Source organism: Marmota monax, unplaced genomic scaffold (assembly GCF_021218885.2).
Source record: "Marmota monax isolate L192 unplaced genomic scaffold, Marmota_monax_Labrador192_F-V1.1 WCK01_AAM20220418_F8-fsc00180, whole genome shotgun sequence".
Lineage (NCBI taxonomy): Eukaryota > Metazoa > Chordata > Mammalia > Rodentia > Sciuridae > Marmota > Marmota monax.
The window spans coordinates 3,335,201-3,357,845 of NW_026693881.1; the positions used below are offsets into that span (position 1 = coordinate 3,335,201).

Sequence of the window (22,645 nt, forward strand, 5' to 3'; positions counted from 1 at the left end):
AAAGCAGGAGCAGAAATGTGGGAATAACGTGCTTTAATTTGTAAGAGGGCCCTGGACACATGCACTCCTGTTACTATGGAGTGGACATGTCCCAACATTCATATGCTGGAAGCTTCACCTCCAAATTTGTAGGCTCATGGTTTGGAGGTGGGCCTTTGGGAGGTAATTGGGATTAGATATGTTCTCACAGCTCAAGGGTAGGGTCCCCACAATGGCACTAATGACATCATAAGAGCAAAAAAAGAGATCTGAGACAGCGCTTGCTGTCCTGAGTGTGGCCCCCTCCGCCAGGGTGTGAGGCAAGAAGGCACCCACCCCCTAGCCCCACCCAGTGGCTGTGGCCGACAATCCCAGCAACCAAGGAGGTGGAGGCAGGAGGACGGAGTTACACACCCACCCACCCACCCCCCCACACACACACCTATTTCTAAAGCTTCCAAAGTCAAGGCTTCCATGACAGAACCTCGCAGGTGACAGCATCGCTGCTGAAGTCCCCCTTTCACCTGGTCAGCAAGACAACATGTTCGTCCCCTGCGCTCAGAACAGCAGACTAAATTACTCTTTCCAAAGGAAAACTGCATCTGGGCCATCGAGGCCTGAGGGATGTGGGGAATGACCACAGGTCTAAGGGCGCAGACTGGCCACTCTGCAGCTGGGGACAACGGGCAGTGTCACACGGGCACAGCACACGGGGGATAAACCCCTGCGCAGCTACACCAGAGGGTGGAAGTACCCTGAAACTGCTCCAAGGGTGCCTATGGCTTGTCACTGAGCCTTGTCAGAAATTAAACACTTGAAGGTGATCACACAGGCGGGGTTCCTGGAAGTGCCGCATGCACAGGTCCCAAGGGCTTCCTGGAGGCCCACTGTGGGCACTTTGCACCTGCTACTACCCACCCCCCTTCCAGCACTTCACATCTACCCCAAGTCAGGGTGGCACAGTTCTTGGGGGTGCTAATCACACGACTGCTCATCAAACCCCCCAGCTACGGTGATGCTCACAAAGCCTTTCATAGAAACTAACCTCCAAGCTGCCGGGGCTGTGGCTCAGTGCTGGAGCGCTCACCTAGCAAGTGTGAGGCACGGGGTTCGATCCTCAGCACCACACAGAAATAAAGGCATAGCCAGGCACGGTCGTGCATGTCTGTAACCCAGCAGCTCAGGAGGCTGAGGCAGGAGGATCAGAGTTCAAAGCCAGCCTCAGCAACAGTGAGGCCCTAAGCAACTCAGTGAGACCCTGTCTCTAAATAAAACACAAATTAGAGCTGGGTATGGGGCTCAGTGGTCGAGTGCCCCTGAGGTCAATCCCTGGCACCAAAAGAAAGAAAAAGGGAAGGTATAGAAAAATGGAGGTGATTTTTAAAAAATCAACTGCCAAACTCTTAACTGCACACTGGTCTTCACCTCTTCTCCTAGAGGAGCCTCACTGAGCCTGAACTCTCCCTTCCCGCCCAGTGTTCCAGCACGGGCTCTAACAAATGGCCCTGCAACTGCCTTTGCTCAGCACCAGCTGTCAGAACTGTCATCGCCCCCAAGGCTGGGGTATAGCTCAGTGGCACAGTGTCATCGCCCCCAAGGCTGGGGTATAGCTCAGTGGCACAGTGTCATTGCCCCCAAGGCTGGGGTATAGTTCAGTGGCACAGTGCCTGTGCAGCACACTCCAGGCCTTAGGTTCAATCCCCGGCCTGAGTGTGAGTGTGTGTGCGTGTGTGCGCGTGCGTGCACACATACAGTCCTACCAGGACACAACACAGAGACAATGACCCACTTAACTGAGGGTAACGCTTGAGAACTAGCTAAGAACTCACAATGTCAACACTCTGCACCAGAAAAGAAATGGCAGAGACAGAATTAGCTGCAGCAGGCCCTGTAAAAAGCCCACCCACAGCCCCTCCCCACTTGAGCAAAATTTCAAATTGCTCCACAACTTTTTTCAGACTTCCCCTGGCCTACAGAGACTGTTTCCCTCCAGTCCTGGTAAAAGTCCTCACTTGCCCTCCCCAGCAGGCCTGGAGCAATGACCCAGCCGCCGGGGGTAAAAGACTCAAGCGTGAGTTCTGCATGGACTACCAGGTTTTCCCCATGGGATCCAATTCCAGATACCAGAGCACCACCTGCTAGATAGGACCGTGGCTGCAGTTTACATAAGCCTGTTTATTTTTAGTAGGATAGTTCAAAGACAATGTAACCCTAACACAGCAGCACTACCTAGGTTATGTTAAAGGGTGTACACAGAAAACTCACATTATTAAAAAAATTATGGACAAAACATGCTACGTGCCCGCTTCCCAGCACATATGCCAAAGTTGGAATGACAGAGACTTCCCATAGCCACTATGCAAAAATGATGGATCTTGGCAGAAGGCACTCCACTCAAAAAGAAAAAAAAAATCCAAAAGTAAATCCCTATGCTAAATAATACTTGTTTCTCTGAAATCTTTTGTTTTTTTGGTGCTGAGGATTGAACCCAGAGTCGCACACATGCTAGACAAGCGCTCTACCACTAAGTTACACCTCCAGCCCCTGAAATCATTTTTATTCCAAAGCTTAGATTTAAAAAAAAAAAAAAAAACTGTATTGGTTAGCTTTCAGAATATCTCATGTTTATTTTGGAAGTGATCAAACCTGTTTCATTAAGAACAAAATTCCTGGGCTGGATGTAGCTCAGCGGCAAAGCACTTGCCTTGAATATGCAAAGCCATGGGTTTGTTCCCCATTTCCAAAAAAAGAAAAGAACAAAATTCCTCAAGGGTTGTAAGACAGCTCAGTGGTAGAGCACACGTTTATGAGCGTGCAAGAGGCCCTGGGCTCAGTCCCCAACAGAAGGAAAGACACAGAGACAGACAGAAAAGACATTCCAGCAGCACCGTGGCTGGAAATGGTTGTCAGTTTAAACTCTAAAAGTTTATTTGATAAAACAACCAGATTATGCCCACGTAAATAAAAGATACTTTGAGGAATATCTTCATTTTCTTCACCTCTTTGGTGAGAGAGATTTCATTGATTTTTTTTTTTTTTTCGTTTTGAGGCAAAGTTGTTTTTTAATTCAGTTTAAATGTCACATTGCAATTCTTGCTCATGACAGAATAGGAGCACCGAGGAGCTGGTCTGGAGAAGCACAAGGAGGCTCTCAAGAGAGGCCATCCCCAATCCAGCAGCCACCAACCACCTGCCAGCTGCCACCACACAGGGGCAAGGGCGCTGCAGAGAGGAGAAGCAGAGGCCCAAGGGCACGCAGGGGGCCCTGGGTCTGATGCCAGCACAATGTGGGCGGGGGGACGGTGTCCCTCAAAGCCAGTCTCAGTAACTTAGTGGGGCCCTGAGTAATTTAGCAAGATCCTGACAGCTGGGGATGTGGCTCAGTGGTTCGGCACCCCTAGGTTCAGTCCCAGTGTGCACGCGCACATACAAGTTCAAACTCCTTCCTGGAGACCCACACAGACATCACTCTTTGAGGATCTGTGACACAAGTGAGCTCCTCCGTGCGATCCTGCCAGCACCAGAGCACCCTCGAGTCACCCACCCCTGCACTGGTGCCACTAAGAGATGGGCCCTGTGTCTGCCACCTCCTCTGCAGCTTGTGCAGAAGCCACTGCTTGCAGGAGACTATAACATGCACGCAGATGTGCCTTCATTGAATCTGTGCTTTAAGCCCTTTCAGTCACAATAGTTTAAAATTAGAACCTATTAACAGTGGAGTCAAAATCCCAGCCGCCTTGTGTTTTGGTAGCTAAACTCAAAGCTTTTTTGACACTTCACTGTCAAAAGGGAAAGACATGAATGCTAAGATGCTTCGGCTTCACATACAGGCTGCTTTCAACGAGCTACCTAATGACAGTATTATAATAATGAATTCCAAGAGCAATTTGCGAACAGCTCCCAAAAAGTCAAGACCATAATTTGAATCCTGTTATACACTCATGTCAAAGCAGTTCTTTCTCGGCACCCACAAAAGAAGGTGAAAATCAGAAAGCATTCAGTTCAAGTCACACATACCACATCTAGTCCCTGAAATACTGAGCAATCTTAATCTACACTGCCTTCAATTTAAGAAGCAATATTCTGTTTAAAAGAATATTGCTTTTAAATAATTTTTAAAAAATTGCTTTTCTTTTTTAGAAAAGAAAAGAAAAAGCACTGTAATTACTTCTTACCAAGAATAAACAAGAAATGTTATTTTAAATTATATCCTTTGGGATCATTTAAGATTCAGATTCAAGTCAGAGATACAGAATTAATTGAAATGGAGACCTTTCACTTTGATTCTGTCTCAGTAGACATAGCGTTTTCAGTAAATTCTTAGCTATGTTGACATGCCCGCTTGTTAATAAAAACTTAGCTTTTCCCTCATTTTTTTAAAGGTTAAAATGTGCACACATATGGGATCCTAATTAGAATAAGATATACTCCGTGTTTCTACAAATATGCCAAAACATACTCTACTGTCAGGTATTAAAGAACAAATAAAATTTTTTAAAAATGTTCGCACGCAAACACACACAAGACAGATCATTTTCACCAGACACTGGCAAAAATAATTCACTTTGTCTAGAATGATAAATGACATTTCCAACACAAGGTTCTCTCAAACTGATGCCTGGAAGAAGAGAGCAAAACTACCAACCACATCTCTCTTCATTACCTGTCTCCACTGGATACTGATGCAGCCTGTGCCTCCCCAGGCTTCAGGGGAAAGGAGCCCGCTGAGGTAACTCTTTCCTTCCTCTCTGGGCTTCCTCAAAAACAACTGGCCCAATTCCTTGCTCAAAGTAGTGGCTCAATAAACACTTGTTGAACGGGTCCATTAATTCCACAGCACAATTCATACAAATGAGTACAGATGAACAAAATACAGAGAATGATTCAGCTAAGATGGTCCTAAAATAGAGGGCTCTGCAGAATTCAGAATGTGTGATGATATATATCATTATGGATTGGGTATAAAAAGATCGATGCCATCAACTGCACAGCAGTGCCAAGAAAGTAATTTCACTTTCAAATGAGAACTTGAGGGAACAACAACTATCATCGACATCAGGAACAAGATGTTTCTCTCTTGTGAAAAGTACACTGCCAACCACACTTTAAAGGTATAAAAGTGAACTGCCTGAGAAGTGGGAACGTGATCCGTAGCTAGAATTAATTTACCCAGCTCACTCCTCAGCTTTTCAGACTTAAAGACAATAGAACCAAAATCTTTGAACTGACTGGAGCCTAAAGCACTAAGAAAACTGCTCCCCTAGAGTAGAAACAATATTAGCCAACACAGGCCTGTAATCCCAGTGGCTCAGGAGGCTGAGGCAGGAGGAGCATGAGCTGAAGCCAGCCTCAGCAACAGTGAGGTGCTAAGCAATTCAGTGAGACCTTTCTCTAAATAAAATACAAAATAGGGCTGAGGATGTGGCTTAATGTTGAGTGCCCCTGAGTTCAAGCCCCGGTACCAAAAAAAAAGGAATGAAGGGAGCTGGAGCTGTGGCTCAGAGGCAGAGGGCTTGGCTAGCACGTGTGAGGCCCTGGCTAGCACGTGTGAGGCCCTGGCTAGCACGTGTGAGGCCCTGGCTAGCACGTGTGAGGCCCTGGGTTTGATCCTCAGCACCACATAAAAATAAACAAAATAAAGGACTTCTGTCCATCTATAACTACCAAAAAAAAAAAAAAAAAAAAAACTTAAGGAGAATGAAGATTGATATATTTTAAATTTTAAAAAAATAGGTGGAGCCATTCAAATTTGTTCTTTTGCCAACTGACTTTACTTGAGGAATTTGAAAATCAAAGTGAATCAATTTTTTTTTAATTTTTAAATAAAATATAGAGGCTGAGGATGTAGCTCAGTGGTAGAGTGCCTGATGTCATGCTCAAGGCCCTAGGTTTGATCCTCAGCTACCCCCACTCCACACAAAAAAAAAAGACATAAGCCCTTCCCTGTTCCCCAAGTTCAAGGTAGCCTGCAGGCTGGGGATGTAGCTCGGTTAATAGAGAGCTTGCCTCACATGCACAAGGCCCTGGGTTCAATCCCCAGCACCACAAAAACAACAACAACAAAAAAGAAATTTCCCTCTTGCCTCACTGATATGAATACCAGAAATGTTACAGACTGCTGAGTATATTAATTAGTGAATGTGTATAGTGAATGGTTATAAGCAATGTGCCCCGTAATGTGAACTGCAGAACTTAGATAGATTTAACTTAGTGATGTAAGAGTCTATACCCTGGGTACCCACCCCGGGCCTTACCCAGTTATCAGCTGCAAGCACAACCAAGCTAAAGTCTGACTTAAAACCTAGACTTTTGTGGGCTAGCAGGACCAACAGGACCTGGACGGAATGACCAAGAACTCCACCGCTGTTCATCTCCCCTGGGCCAGATTCCTCCAGCCCAGATGGAGTCCCAGAGACCAGGTCTTAAGACTCACCACAGGTGAGCATCTGGGACCCTTGGGTGTAGATCAGTTAGGACTTAGAATTAGGATGCCCATCTGAAGCATGATGAGCATTGATAAAATAGATTTGATTAAATCTAACTGTGCTTCAGACTGAGTCTGTGGAAACCTGATACTCCTGATACTTAGTATAAATAAGACATAAACTTGTCTATTCAGCACAAAAATGCCTAAAAGAGCTAATAAACAGGAATAAATTAAAAAATAGCTGTTATATAACAACTCATTGTCAGTATTCTTTCGGCGAAAGACTACAAATTGGTTCAATTAAAGACAAAGTTTAGTGTATACCAAAAATATCCAGCACCCAAAACTTGTGATTCCTAATTAACCCAACAAAATACCACAGGAACTACTTCCTGTCTTATCTATAAAAACCAATACTTTTCATAGAAAGACAAATTTCAACTCCAGTTCATAAACATATCAAAGGTCCTCCATAGTTAGAAAAAGCCAGATCTGCTCATCTAAGACCCAACTGAAGACAAGGAAACGGGACAGACAGAACCGAGAATCCCAACTAACAGATCAAATTCTACCTTTTAAAATCATCAGAAAGAACTGCAAAGTGGTCAAGGATCTGAATACCTCTGCTGGAGCAGTATCCATGCAAAGCTACAGAAGAAAGAGAGACAAGAGGGTATAAAACCAGAGTCCAGATGAGATGTGCACATTCCAGCTCAATATGCTTGAGCTTGGGAAAGTTAAGGTCAATTTTGTTTGGGGAATGTTTTCTAGGGTAATCCCTGCCTAGTAGTGAAAGTCAGTGCTTCTTGTAAAACTAGAAGTTCAATGACTAACTTTGGAAAAACCAGTGAATAATGTAAAGAAACAGTGCTGAAGATTGGTTAGCTCCGTGGAACCAAATTCTCTGTCATTAATACAATTTCTTCACTTTTTCTTTCTTTTCCTTTTTTTTTTAATTGTTGTTGTTCTTTGGCTTGGCTGGGGAATTCAGCCCAGGGCCTTTCTCATGCTGGGCACCTGCTGTTCCTCTGAGCAACATCCCCAGCCCTAATCCTCCACTTTTGTCCACAAGAATCCCTGCACCTACTCACCTCACTCTTGCAGGGGCCCCTCCCAAGTGAGAAGTGGCTGGCAGATGTTCAGATAAACAGTCTCCCCGTGCTTTTCATTTCAGCTTATAGATCATTATAAGAAAAAAAAAAAAAAAAAAGCTAACTACTAAAACTAATTTTTCCAGTGCAATAAAAACTAGACTCAAAGACATCATTTCTTACCTACATCTGACTCCCCACCCTTCCCAACAGCTCCAGTCTGTGCTACACACCAGCACAGAGAGGTCAAGGCAGCAGCCTTCCAAAAACAAAGTACAAAGGCCCAGGACAGAGGTACTGGGGTTACACACCGCTCTATCAGATCTTGGGATAATAGCCTGGGAAGGAAATGCTAATTTAAAACAGGTGTGCTAGGACACGGTCATCCTGTCCCCACTCTGCGACATACCTGCCCCCTCAGTGAGGACTGGTTTTGATGACTTCCCACCTGCCCTTGCCATCTCCAAGGCACTGGGTCCCCTAAACCCAGCTGCTGCTCGGCGGGCGCGAGGCAGCCTGCAAACCCTCGGTGCCACACGCATGGCAGTGGCCCAAGGATGAAGTCACAGCCTTGGTTTGTCCTTCCCCTCACACAGCTTTTAAAGAAGGCCAACCTCCCCAGGCGGAGCTGGAGCCCACGCTGCGCTCCCATCACACCTTAGGCCACGGAGACCTGTGCCAAGCCGGGGAGACCTGCCACCTCTGCCACCCTGTCACCCCTGCAGTCTGGCCACCAACTCCTCGGCACCGGGCCAGGAACGCAGCTGCTTCCCCCTCACTTGATTCTCAGGGCTCATCTGTGAGGCGCCAAAGGTTCCAAGGACCACCTGCAATCAAGCTCCAGGGCAGGCCAGCTTCTCCCCGTCCTCCCCACTGGTGTAGTCCCCTGGAGGAATCCACCGCTTCACCTTCCACCCGCAGGGCCACCACAGGGCAAGAGGGTCCAAGTTCAAGGCTAGCCTCAGGAAGTTAGCAAGACCCTGTCCCAAAACTGAACAATACCAAGGGCTGGGGATGCAGCACAGTGGTACAGTGACCCAGTGGAGTGCTTGCCTGGCATGTATGAGACCCTGGGTTTCATCCTCTGCACCACCAAAAAAAAAAAAACACTTTTCCATCAATGATTTTCTGACCCAAAGATTTTAACCAAATTATGATCCCTCCATTCTCTAGTTCTCCCTCCGATAATCCAGATTCTAGGTTCTCAATTAACACAGAAAGCAAACCCCAGGAGAGCAAGACTATCCCCAGCAGTCCTCTATTTTTAGCATGGAGAGTAATATTTCATTATGCATTTGCTGAATAGATGATGCATCTGGAAAATTTGGGCTGCAATGATGGTCCATTTGGAAAACAGCATGACCTCCAGAGGACCTGAATTATGTATTGGCTTTGTTTGCTCAAATCCACTAGGCAATTCTTCATGGCTCTACATTTAATATGAGGAATGCTATTTGAGAATCACCTGCTATAGGAGGTCTGCTTGTCCAGGGAGCAGAGACAGGACTAACCAGCAGATGGTCAGCACCTACAACTCTGTGAAGCAGCTTCATCTGCTGGAAAAAATAAAACCAGGTAGTTTTGGCTTTGTCAAAAAGGAAGTCATCAATTGGGGGGGGGGGGCTGGGGTTGTGGCTCAGCGGTAGAGCACTCACCTAACGCATGCCTAGGCCCTGGGTTCAATCCTCAGCACCACATAAAAGTAAATAAATAAAGGTATTGTGTCCAACTAGAAGTAAAAATAAATAAATAAATATTAGGAAAAAAAAGGTCATCAATTTGGCCAAATCACTTCTCTGGCCCTTGGCATCCTCAGGAGAAAGAGCAAACGACTGCATTACCTCTAGATGATCTTCTGAAATCTTTAAAACCACACACACAAAAACACCTGTCCACTAGGCAGAGTGACACATGCCTGTAATCCCAGTGACCCTACGGCAATTTAGCAAGACCCTACTTCAAAATAAAAAGGGTAGTTGGGGACGTACTCAGTGGTAAAGACCCCTGGATTCAAAAAAAAAAGAAAAAAAAAAACTTTTCTGTAAATACAGATACAGAGACAATCTCAGAATTTTCCAAGAAATATCCTGTCCTCTTTGCCTCCTAAAATCCACTGTGTGGTTGGAGATGTGGCTCAGTTGGCAGAGTGCTTGCCTTGCATGCACAAGGCCCTGGGTTCAATCCCCAGCACCACAAAAAAAAAAAAAAAAAAAATCCACTGTGTGGTCTCAGACCAGCTCTCCCTAACCCCAGAGGACGGGGGAAATGTGTCCCCAATCAAAAGCACAAAGCAGCTACATCTGCACCTACTGGGGACTGCCTGGCATTGGAACCTCTCTGCAATACAATGTATTCTACTTTCCTCCATCACCCAACTACCCTTCATGTCCCTTTAAGGATTAACATTTGAAACTTAAAATTTTTGCCTCTCTGGGTACTGGAATACCCAAAGAATAATATTTAAAGCAGGATACTGACATGAACCATCAGAAGTGAAGATGCTGAAGAATTAAGCAAGCATATAAACCAAGACAACAAATTCACATGACCTACACTAAGAGTAAATATAAAGACAAATCATACACAAGAAGACAAATTAACACTGATAAGCTTCGGGTCCTGAAACTCAGTAATCTACAACGTGAAACTTTAAAAAAAAATTTTTTTTTAGTTGTAGATGTAATTTTTTTTTTAGTTGTAGTTTTGATGTGGTGCTGAGGATTGAACCCGTGCATCACCCACGTCGGATGAGCACTCTACCATTGAGCCACAGCCACAGCCCTAACAGGAAACTCTTGACTAAAAATGAGTTGATTTCCTTCTTGACTCCATGTAACAGCACTCCTTCTCTATCACTGCAAACATGCATGAGTATTGTACATAGTACACATTCAATAAGCACTTCTTAGATTAAAAAATGACCCCTGATGATGTCTGTTATGAATTTTAAAGATCCTAGAAAGAGAACATTGCCGTTACCTGTTTCATTTCATTTGCTGAGTATCCAGCACACACTATTAATGAGTGCTTTAAAATGAGAATCCTAGCCCAGTGTGTGGCACACACCTGTAATCCCAGCAATCTCAGGAGGCTGAGGCAAAAGGATCCAAGTTTGAAACCAGGCTCAGCAACTTGGCAAGGTCCTAAGCAACCAAATGAGATCCTGTTGCAAAACTTGGGAAATGTTGATCAGTGGGGTTAAGCACCTCTGGGTTCAATCCCTGGTACCAAAAAATCCTCCTCCTCCTCCTCCTCCTCCTCCTCCTCCTCCTCCTCCTCCTCCTAGGGGCTGGGGATGTACCTCAGTGGCAGAACGCAGAACACCCTCAGTTTGATGGTAAGCACTAGAAAAAATAAAAATCCTGACCTCGACTAGAGTTTTCTCCAATAAAATTATTTGCTGGTAAGTAATATAGAAATTCTTTAAAGGTTCAATGAAAGCAGACACTGGAAAACCTTTAAAACATTAATTTACAACAAACTATGTAGAACCTTTTAGCCAATAGTTATTACCAATTCAATTTTATTAATCCAATTTGTGAGGGGTGGGGAAGGTGTGCACATGTGTGGTACTGGGGATTGAACCCAGGGTTTCCACAACTGAACGACATCCACAGTCCTTTTATTTACACACACACACACACACATTATACACACACACACACACACACACATATGTTATAGGTGAACACAACACCTTTATTTATCCATTTTTATGTGGTGCTGAGGATCGAACCCAGTGACTCACACATGCAAGGCAAGCACTCTATACCACTGAGCTACAACCCCAGCCCCAGTTCTTTTATTTTTGAGAGAGGGTCTCACTAAATTACTGAGGCTGAATTGGAACTTCGAAATCCTCCTGCCTCAGCCTCCCCCAGGTAAGTAGGACTGGCTCCACACAAATTTTAAAAATAAAACAGTTAAATAAATCAAAGTCTACACCAACTATTAAGTCCTACAAATGTCCAAAATAAACATTATGCAGTCATATTAAGGGTCTTTAAAATATTTTTCCTCTTATTAATAAAGAGTAAAAGAGGACATGTGCTGTCATTTAATGGAGGACCCTATTTAAAGGATAAAAAAGGGGCTGGGGTTGTGGCTCAGTGGTAGAGCGCCTGCCTACCATGTGCAGGGCCCTGGGTTGGATCCTCAGCACCATATAAAAACAAGTGAATGGAATAAAGGTATTGTGTCCAACTACAACAAATAAATAAATAAATAAAACAAAGGATAAAAAAAGATTCAGTCCTTGACATGAAAGAAAGTCATATGAAAATTAAATACCTGACAAAGTCCAACATTTTTCCTTTAGTTTTTCTCCCATCTTGAGTTACCAAGTTTCAAATCCAAGTAAAAACTCTCCTCCTTCTTCCTTTGCCCCAGGCTTCCTTGATGAATACCAGCTTATCCTAAAATCTTACATCATGTCCCTACAGTATTAATGCATTCAGTTTACACTGTCTTCATCATGTTGTTCTCATGGTGTACTGCCCAGAGATGTAGCTTTAAAAAAAAAAAATGTCACTGCACAAGGCAAGGAATAAATGAGTGGAGAGATGAGAGGATAATCGAGTCAAAGTGGGAATTAAATCCCTATTATAGTCTGTTCCTGGTATAGTAATGTGGCTGGTGAGATACCAAACAATAGTGATCAGATAACTCATGAAATACTCTGGGATCCACAGGACTTCAATTTACACATTAAATACAATGCCATAAAGATGTCAAGTAGTGAGGGGTGTGGTGATGTATGCTGGTAATCCCAGCAGCTACAAGGATACCAAGTTCAAGGCCAGCCTCAGGAATTTAGCAAGGCCCTAGGCAACTTAATGAACCCTATCTCAAAATAAAAAACAAAAAGGGCTGGTGACTGGCTCCCTGGTTAAGTGTCGCTGGGTTCAATATGTGGTAACAAACTTTTTTTTATAACAAACTCCCCCCACACTTTTTTTTTTTATAACAAACTCCACTGTGAAACAATCTTTGCCACCCGATAACAAGTGTTGGCAAGGATGGCATAATTGGTGCATGCCAGTGGGAACGTGGTGGCACTGCTACTGCGGAAGAGTCTGGCAGTTCCTCAAAGCCCCTGCACAGGTATGACATCAGCTACTCCGTAATCCAGCTGCTAGGGAAGGTGAGGGAGGGTAGTCACAAATCCAAGGCCAGCCTTAGCAATTCAGAGAAGCCCTAAGCAACTTGGTGAGACACTGTCTCTAAATAAAATAGAAAAAAGGGCCGGGATGTGGCTGGGTTTAATCCTTAGTACCAAAAATAAATAAATGAATAAATAAGCGGGGATGGGGATGTATCTCAATGTCTCTGGGTTCAACTACCAGTACCAAAACAAAACAAAAATGTAAAATATGGAGTTACCACATGACCCAACAACTACACTCCTCGGTAAGTACCCAAAGGAACTGAAAACATGTCCATGCAGAAACTTGTACATGGCCAGACACGAAGGCCCACGCCTGTAATCCCAGTAGTTTAGGAGGCTAAGGTAGGAGGATAGTAAATTCAAAGCCAGCCTCAGCAACGGGGAGGCATTAAGCAACTCAGTGAGACCCTGTCTCTAAATAAACTACAAAACAGGGCTGGAAATGTGGCTCAGTGGTCAGTGCCCCAGAGTCCGATCCCCAGTATCCCCTCCCCGAAAAAAACCTTGTAAATGAATGTTCGTAGCAGCATTATTCATAACAGCCCAAAAGCTCACTAAATTTTAGAAACTTACAAATACTGTGACAAATGTAGGCAGAATGGTACACGGATGCTACTGAAGCCATCTGCAATAGCGACATGCAATACCTCAATCCCATCTATCACCACTGAATAAACCTCAGCACCACATAGAAACAAATGAACAAAATAAAGGAATTGTGGCCAATTACAACTAAAGAAAAAAATTTTAAAAAAGAGAAAGAACTGTGGGCTGAGGTTGTGGCTCAGTGGTAGAGCACTCATCTAGCACGTATGAGGCACTGGGTTCAATCCTCAGCACCACATAAATAAATAAATAAATAAAGGCATTGTGTCCTTCTACAACTAAAAAATATTTTTTAAAGATTTTTTTCCCTCAATACCTTTATTTTATTTATTTTTATGTGGTGCTGAGGATCGAACTCAGGGTTTCGCACATCCTAGGTGAGCGGTCTCTACCGCTGAGTCATATCCCCAGCCCCTAAAAAATATTTAAAAAAAAAAAGAACTGTTCTTACAGGTTCATTAGGATTTTCTATATGCACAGAAAACTGAATGGGGAAATGACCAGGGGAGGGGAATGAGGTTTATCTATCTCATTTGATAATGCCTGGCTTTTTAGAATTGTGAATGTGAATTAAAGTAAAAGATCAATCTGAACTCAGCACCCAAAGTGACCATAATTTGTCTTGTATATCACACTGTTGATTTTCTAAGACCAAGATCTTCACTGAAGGACACCTGGTGACATTCCAGGAAAAGTTGACCTTTACTCCTCAACAGCTATCTTACATTGGAGCTGGACCCTTCCATTATCAAGGCTTGTAATCTAACAGTGTTTTCATTTTTTATAATGTACAAAGTCACCTCACTACTCTACTTGCTGACATTTTCTGAAGTTAACTCCTCAACCACTGCCTCACAACAGCTACCCACTCCACATCTTATCTCCGAAGGAGGAAGATTTACTCCAATGACTTTGCTGTCAAAAATGTTTTTGCTGGGATGTAAATCAGCGTTGGAGAACTTGCCCAGAACATGCAGGGGTCAGATCCCCAGCACAATAAAAAGCGAGCAAGACAAAAAAAAAAAAAAAAACCCTGATTGAAAACCACCAAAACGTTCATCAACAGGGTACTGTGGAAATATGTTATAAGTCATTTAAATCTACATATGCATTTAAGTTCATACACTTTTTATAGTTTTATTCTTTAAAACCATATACACTTTGACCTAAGAAGCAATTAAAATCGAATGAGGCAGCTTTGTATGCCCCAATACAAACTATTGTTCAGCTAAGAAATACCGTGCAAGAGAGCAATGTGCAGAACACATTGTAGTCTCTGCTGCGTGGGTAAGGTACAGAATATACACATATGTATGCCTGTCTGGTCTATTTTTGGAAAGATTCACAAGAAACTAGCAACAGTAGTTGCTTTTAGAGGACATCCGACCCCCTGATGTGAGGCCAACTTTTCTCTATACTCTCCTGAGGACCTTTAGAATTAAGTGTTCTGTGCCATATAAATGCATAGTTTGCCCTAAAAATAAACAACAAGGCCATCAAAGGAAGATCCTTTTAAGAGGTATAGATAACAAAAGGCGGAGGAATGCAAAAAAACCTCCCTGGCTCCACCCGCTCTTGGCAGGGCCCCCAGGAGTGCACACCAAGGAGACCTGGTTTCTCAGCCTGGGCGAGCTGGCTTCAGAACTGCAGTGCACCCTTATATCAAGGACCCGGGCAGGTGCCAGTTCAAAACAAGTAGGGGAACCCCCTTCCTCTTCCTTCCTCATTTCCACCAAACGCTGAAAAACTCGACCCTCTGAACTCTCAGCTTTGTTTAAAATGGATCTTAGTTTCCAGACTGTCCACCTACTAGAATATACTTTCAATTAAATACCTGTGAACGTCTAAATACTTACTAAATTCATGTTATCACCACCCCCACCCACCTGGTTTATCAAAGGCTAAGGGCGGGAAAGTTTATAGAAACCCGCAAGCCGAGGCTGGCACTGTCCGAGCCGCAGAAAACAAGCCTTGAGAATTCCCTCGGCACAGCTGCGCGGCCGCCACAGCACTTCAGAACCGGCACCGCACGAAATGCCTGGCAGACTTGGGGTCAGTCCTGGCAAACCTAAGAGCTGCCGGGTTGACTTCATTTAGTCCTCCACAACTGCAGAACCAGAACATGCAACCTCCACGAAGGCTGCTCTTCTACCTGCTGGGGCTGGCTGGGATTTCTCCGGAGTGACAACCTGGGCATTCAGCCTGCTGACTGGCTCAAATGCATCAACGTGACACCTTCCTCCTGGAGGCCCAGCAGCGCGGGCCGACACCCCTGGGAGGTGTGAGGAGCGCTCGAGTGCGCGCTGGGGGAGGGAGCGCGGACGGGGCAGGGACTCTGCTTGCGTGCCTGGCGGGGACGCTGCCCAGCTCCCGGCCATTGCTGGCGGAGGCAGCCCGGCGCCAGGAGTCCTCGGGCTGGTCAGCGAGTTCAGACTGCTCTCGCAGCCCGGGACGCGGGATCAGCAAGAAGTCAGGAAAAGCCCGAGGGCAGCACTGCACAGTACAGGCGCCGAGCTGACGCCCGCAAATTGGAAAGGTGACCCTCGGTCCCTCGTGCAGGAGGAGGAGGGTGCGAAGCGGATAAAGTTACAGCCCGCGGCACACGCAGCTCGAAACTCGGGGTGGTGGGGCGCTCCCCGGAGACTGGACCCGAAGGGGGTGTGGCGGCCGCGGCTCCGACAGCGCACGGTGGAGGCGCCCCCGCAGCCGGCGCGGGAGGGCCGGGAAGCCGCGGGGGCTCGCCACGCGCTCGCGCACCGGCTCACCAGTGATGTCCAGGTACAGGTCATCCTGGAGGTCCAGGCGGTGCAGGTCCTGCGACGTGGAGCTCCGGCTCTTCTTCACGCTCGGCGAGGTCGACGAGCAGCGCCGTGAACAGGGGGGCGCGGCGGCCCAGGTCGGCCGCCGCTCGCTCTTCCGCTTCATGGAGGCGGCCGCGGCCCGTCAGGGGGCCACGACCATGGCCCCGTGCGCGCGCGCGCCGCGGAGGCCCCCGCCGGCCTGGAGCGGGCGCTCGGCGGGCGGGCGCGCAGCGGCGCAGCGGGGACGCGGAGCGCCGGCCGAGCCCGCGAGAGGCGGCCGCCCAGCAACCAGCGCGCGCTCCCCCGCGGCCGCCGCGGGACCCGCGCCGCAGCCCTCCCGCAGCGCCTCGGCCGCCGGCCCCCGCCCGCCCCCCGGTGTCCGCAGCCCGCGGGCGCACCGAGGCGACCGCGCTGCCGCCGGCGGCTGGGGCTGCCCGGGTCACCGCGCGCCCACCGCGACCGCGGACGCTGCTGCTGAGGCGCCCGAGCACAGCGGGCCGCGGCTCCCGGGGACCCCAGGAGGGCTGCTCCGTGCAGCTTCATTCACAAAAAAGGGCCCACAACCCTCCTCGGGGCCCGCAACCGAGGCCTCTCATTGGCCAGGGCTGCGTGACGTCACGGAGACGGGGCCTTTCTACAGGCAGGTACCCGGTGACGCCATAAAGAAAAGTCTGAGCGGTTTCACCAATCAGAGAGAAGGTGTGCCCACGACCCCTCGGGCTGCCCACTAACTTTTGTCCATGTGTCCTGCGGGTGCCCGCATCCCGGCTCCTGGCTTCCTGCTGTGAGTCCCCAAGCCCTGCGCAGCCCTGCCCTGGTGACTCACGCCAGGTCTTTGACATGTATATGTTTGAAATATTTCTTGGTTTTCCTTGTAATTCGCGCCAAGCGAAGGAGGCTCTTGCCATGGCTGCCGGAGGGAAGAGTGTGGACTGCCCCAACTGTCCGCAGTTGAGTGGCCTTAAGGTGGAGTCCATCTCAAAACTTAACCACTTCCACCAGCCGCGAGCTGTGGACCTGCGTACGCCCAGCGTTCAAAAGACCCCCGGGGCCGCGGCGCTGACGGAACCGGGTGGGAACACGACGGACCTCAGGGTTTGCACCTCCAGCGCCTCATCCCGGGACCCGGGACCGCCTTAACTCGGTGGTTTTCTACACGGTTGCTGTGGACGTCTGAGGTGTCCACAGGCCCGGTTGTACTGTGAAGCATTGCAGCAAGTTGCAAACTCAGCTCTTCAACTTTTTCTTGAAAATTGTAGGGTCGCATCCCCTTCTTTTCCTTCTGGGTTAAAACACTGGCTGATCTTTGGAACTTAACCGCGGTTCTCATTTTGGAGGGCCTTAAAACGAATGTCCGCCACAGCGTCCAACAGGGCGAGACTTTGGAAGGCAATCTTCCTAGAATCCGCGGCCCCAAGTTCTACATCCACAAGCTGTTCCTATTTTTCACCCGCATTTTAACAGCTTTTCCGGCAGCTCAGCGATTACTGCCCGGCTTTGGAAGAGAATAAGGTTTTCAGTGCGTCCTCCCGGGAAGCCTCTCAGAAATGTAGATTTCCCCAGTGCCTCAGGGAGGGGCTACTTGACTTCTATTGTTGTGGATTTTCCCTTAAGTCCTGCTAAATAAGGAAGGAGGGGACTGAGCGACGGTTTCCGCTGCCTGGAACTAGAGATCACCACTGCTTAATTTGTGTTTGTTAAGCTTAATGCTCGGGTGCTTTCTTCCCCTGTTTCCCCAAAGGAAATAGTGAAGGCCTTAGATCTAAAATGGCCTAAGCGGTTTGCCTAAGGGGCCTGTGGAGCGCTGGGTTCGTGAGCCCTGGTGGGCTGAAACCTTGGGGTCACAGGCCTCTGTTTTGGAGACCTTTCATACTGTTCTAGGACTCGGTGGTAGAAAAGGCCAAGTGTCCCAGACAACCAGGAATTTTCAAAGAATAAGTCTTGGTTTGAATAGATAATACCTAGGAGTTATCCCGATGTGGAAATACAGCATCCCACAGTGATCTGGTTTTTGAGAGTGGCTTACCTAAATGTCAAGCTAACACCGAGTGCTAACAAGTTCCCTTAATGCCAGTTCATTTTCTCTCACTTTCAAACAATGTTTGGGCTAGACAGAATGCATGTGATTTAAATAAAAGGAAAAGGTCATTAATTCAGTTAGTTATATCATTTAAATATTTTCACATTTTGCAAATATATAATTTTATGTTTTTTCCATATAATAAGTATCATCAAAAAACAAGGAATATTAGGTGCTGGGGTCTAGCTTAGTAGTAAGCATTCTCCAGCATGTAGGAGGCCCTGGGTTACATCCCCAGTACTGGTCATAGTGGATAAACAAGATATATCAATTACATTTTGTGATTATGCAGCCGTATATTCTAGGAATAAAAGTCCAATGCTAGGTGTATTTGGGGCTAGGATTGTGGCTCAGTGGTAGAGCACTTGCCTAGCACCTGTGAGGCCCTGGACACCAAATAAAGATAAACAAAGATATTGTGTCCATCTTTTTAAATATTTTTAAAAATATTTTTTAAAAAAACGTTTTGTTTTGGTACCAGGAATTGAACCCAGGGGCGATTTACCACTGAGCCACATCTGCAGCTCTTTTTATTTTTTTATTTTGAGACAGGGTCTCACTAAATTGCTGAGGCTGAATTGAACCTACAATCCTCCTGCCTCAGCCTCCCAAGCAGCTGGGATTACAGGCATGGGCCATCAGGCCAGCTATTTATGAAAGTTTTAAGTCCTCTTTATATTTGTTCTTAGGTCATGTTTAGATTCTGTCAGAAAAAGTGCTATTTCTTAGCTATTTTGTGTGTGAGGACTTCCTTGGAACAATTTAACTCCCCTCTTCAATAAGTTGACCTCTAGGCTGAGAGTTTTTTTTTTTAAAGAGAGAGTGAGAGAGAGAGAATTTTTTAATATTTATTTTTTAGTTCTCGGCGGACACAACATCTTTGTTTGTATGTGGTGCTGAGGATCAAACCCGGACCGCACGCATGCCAGGCGAGCGCGCCACCACTTGAGCCACATCCCCAGCCCTAGGCTGAGAATTTGATCACAGGAAATTTGAGTTTGTACTTTAGTAATAGAATTTTAGAGCCTGAAAGCACCCAGGACAATATGTGGTCCAAGGCTGCCCTTTCACAGTGAGCACCAGGGAACACAGATGCCAGGCCCAGAGGAGGCCCTAATGCCCTCTCCCAGTCTCTCTCCAGGAGTCCTCTTTCCAGGAGTTGTCTGAGCTTAGAGAACTGGCATCTGGTTGTGCTTCTCAGATTCTCAACAGTATGGGCAACCAGCACCCTGAAAAGCAAGAGGAAGAGGAGGAGGAAGAGGGGGAGGGGGCTAGGGGGAGGGGGAAGGGGAATTCTTTCAAATAACCCTATCCCAGCACTACACCAACAATACAAAAATTCCCGTCTCTTCTAGGTAAGTTCACTCTGAGAGCAATTATGGAACATCCTTCTTTATGTTTATTTCAGGTAAATCAAATTCAGAATTTATTTATTTATTTATTTTTTGAGAGAGAGAGAGAGAATTTTTAATATTTATTTTTTTTAGTTATCGGCGGACACAACATCTTTGTATGTGGTGCTGAGGATCGAACCCGGGCCACACGCATGCCAGGCGAGCGCGCTACCGCTTGAGCCACATCCCCAGCCCTTATTTATTTATTTTTGTTACTAGGAGTTCAACCCAGGGATGCTTAACCACTTAGCCACATCCCCAGCCCTATTTTAAGTATTTTATTAGTGACAGGGTCTTGATGAGTTGCTAAGTGCCTCACTAAATTGCTGACACTGGCTTTGAACTCACAATCCTCCTGCCTCAGCCTCCCAAGCCTCTGGGATTACAGGCATGTTCAGAAAATTTGAAATCAAACATTAAAATTAGTAGAAAGTGGTTGATAGGTGATTTCAAATAATAGTCTAAATTTCAGAATCAGTGAGTTACACTTTAGTTATGTAAAGATAAATAATTTGTGTAAGGTGGACAGGTCCAGAGGCAGGCACAGGGGAAAGGGAGTAGAACATCTTCACTAGTGTTTCTAAGAAGACTTTGGGGCTGGGGCTGAGCTCAGCGGAAGAGTGCCTACCTGGCATGCGCTGGGATTCAGTCCCCAGGACCACATGCACACAAGATTTGGTTTTGTTTCATTGGATACTGTCGTCCAAGCATTTATCTGAAGTCCCCATGTTCCTGTCCCAGAGGCTGAAAGTCTCTGAGCACTGGAAAGCGAGGGAAGGACGGAATATTTGTTCAGCTTCAACCACATGCTGGGGCCTGTGAGTTTCATGCAAAGTCTCTGTTAGGTGATATTCTCATTTTATAGGTTGAGGGACCCTCATTTGACAGGTCAAGGTCGTTATCTCAGCTACCTAGTGAGTGTCATTTGGAATCCTTGTGACTCCAAAGTGTGGTGGGACAGGCACCATCTTCACAGGTGAGACCAACACAAAGGGCTCCTAGCTGGCCTTCTGAAAGGAAGTGACCTCTATACCTGCATAAATGTCAGAATGTCGGGTTGATTTCTTTGGATGTCAGACCGACCCTAATGAAGACTCCCCCCCCCCCCCGCAGTGCTGGCGTTCAAACCAGGGGCTTCATATGGCAAGAACTCTACCACTGAGGTATACCCCAGCCCTTTTCATTTTATTTTGAGACAGGGTCTCACTTAGTTTCCCAGGCTGGTCTTAAATTTGTAATCCTCCTGCCTCAGCCTCCTGAGTAGCTAGAATCACAGGGACCACCACACCCACCTAAAAACACGGCTTTTCAAAAAATAAACTAGTTCATATTGTGCATTTTATTCTGTGAACTGCTTTTCTCACTTCGTGTGGTGCTGTAGTTTAGATCTGAAATGTCCCCTGAAGGCCCTGGTGTTAAAGGCTTGGCCTTCAGACTCTGGTGCTCTTGGGAGAGGGTGGAACTTTAAGGTGGAGCCTCGTGGGAGAAAGTTAGGCCATTGGGGGTTCCCTGGAAGGGGTGTCTTGGCCATAAGAGGAATGGTACTCCCACCTTGGTCCACCAGTATAGGCCCACAACGGCAGGCCCAATGAATCATGGACCAGAACCATGGACTGTGAGCTCAAGGAAAACTTTTCTCATCATAAGTTAATTACCTCAGGTGTTTGTTATAGTGGTGGAAAGCTTACTCCCACAAATGGCATCTTTTGCGTTTCCAGCATTGTTAATACTACATTTTGAAAATCATCCTATGTCCAACTTCACTCATTCTAATGTCTGCATAATTTTACCTTGTGCATTTCCCATAATTAATTTTCCTATGAATGGACACTAGGTTATACGTGGACAGAGGTGGGGGAAGCACTATCATACAATAAACAATGCTGCCACAGATACCACAATACACACTGCCACAGGAAATGAAATTGTTGGATCAAAAGATAATCACTTTAAATTTTAATTAACAGCAATAATATTTAAGGTTATACCCTCAAAATCACTAGAGAGACATACATATCTTCATGTTGCTTGGGATCACACACATTGACCAATATTTTAAGTTTTAGAATAAAAAAATTATATCTGTTATTTTTATGGCCTTTCCCTGATCTCTAGGGAGGCTGAGCATAATATAAAGTTCTCATTACATGTTTGCTTTATTGTTTCTGGGAGTGCCTTTGGTCTGTGTTCTATTTGATTGTTTCTGTTTCTTTTAAATTCTCAGGAGCTTTTCTCACACTGTGGATGTCACCTGTCAGCTGCTGTGAATAGCACCTGTTTATTCTTTGTCATATTACTCTATTCAGGTCGATTCACAAAAGTTTTATGGAATATGTCACAATGAGGTATGCGCCCTGATGAACCCAGGATAACCTCTGAAGTATTCGGACCAAACATGTTTCCCCCAGGTCTAACTGAGCCTTGGTTTACAGGAAAGATAAAGGGTAGAGGAACACTTTACATGACTTTTAAGGAAACAATCTGACGAATCTTGCATGTGGAAGTTTCTACAAACTCAGTCTCCTCAACAAGTAAACATCATGGGGGGGAAAATGAGGCCAGTGGGCGGGGAGACCTTGTGGTAGATTAAAAGAGCCTGCGGGGCCTACCATCCAAACCAGCACCTTGGCCCATGTCTGAACAGACCAGCTATGAAGGGCAAGCCCAGGGCTGTGGGTGCGGCCCTGCTAGAGCAAATAGCATGCCTGAGGCCCTGGGTTCCATCCTGAGCACGCAGGAGCATGCAGGGCCCGGGCACACAACTGGAAAGGTTTGGATGTGGACCAGTGTTTGGTGGTATTAGGGGACTGCCGCAGTCTGTCTGGGCACAAAATAACCGAGCCGCCACAAAGCCTTGTAGGTTCAAGCAGCAACTCTATTCCCGAACTCTCACCGGCACTGCACACACACTTCCCGGGAATACACTCCCTCCACTGGGCTCTGCGTGCCAATTCTCCCGAACACCCCCCCCCCAGAACTCCATGGGAACTCCAAAGTAGCAGGCGCCCGAGGCAGCAGGATCTGCCCTAAGAGCTGCCCTATTCCCAGCAGGATCCGCCCTAATCTCGGAGCCGCCCTATTCCGGGAGCAGGGTCACCTT

The 22,645-nt window shown here is 46.4% G+C and overlaps 1 protein-coding gene across 7 annotated transcripts in view; it reads right to left on the minus strand.

Annotated features, from left to right (window-relative positions):
- Cdc14b (cell division cycle 14B) overlaps nt 1-16,231 on the minus strand; it is a 120,871-nt gene extending 104,640 nt beyond the window's left edge. For 6 of the 7 annotated variants that reach the window (XM_058585149.1, XM_046462749.1, XM_046462754.1 and 3 more), the window contains exon 1: nt 16,036-16,231. In XM_058585149.1, coding sequence (XP_058441132.1) covers nt 16,036-16,195 — 160 coding nt within the window. In that variant the 5' untranslated portion in view covers nt 16,196-16,231. Of the gene's footprint in view, nt 1-8,962; nt 9,051-16,035 lie in introns of those variants that run through there. The other variant, XM_046462752.1, reaches the window with a different exon arrangement.
- Nucleotides 16,232-22,645: the final 6,414 nt, after the last annotated feature.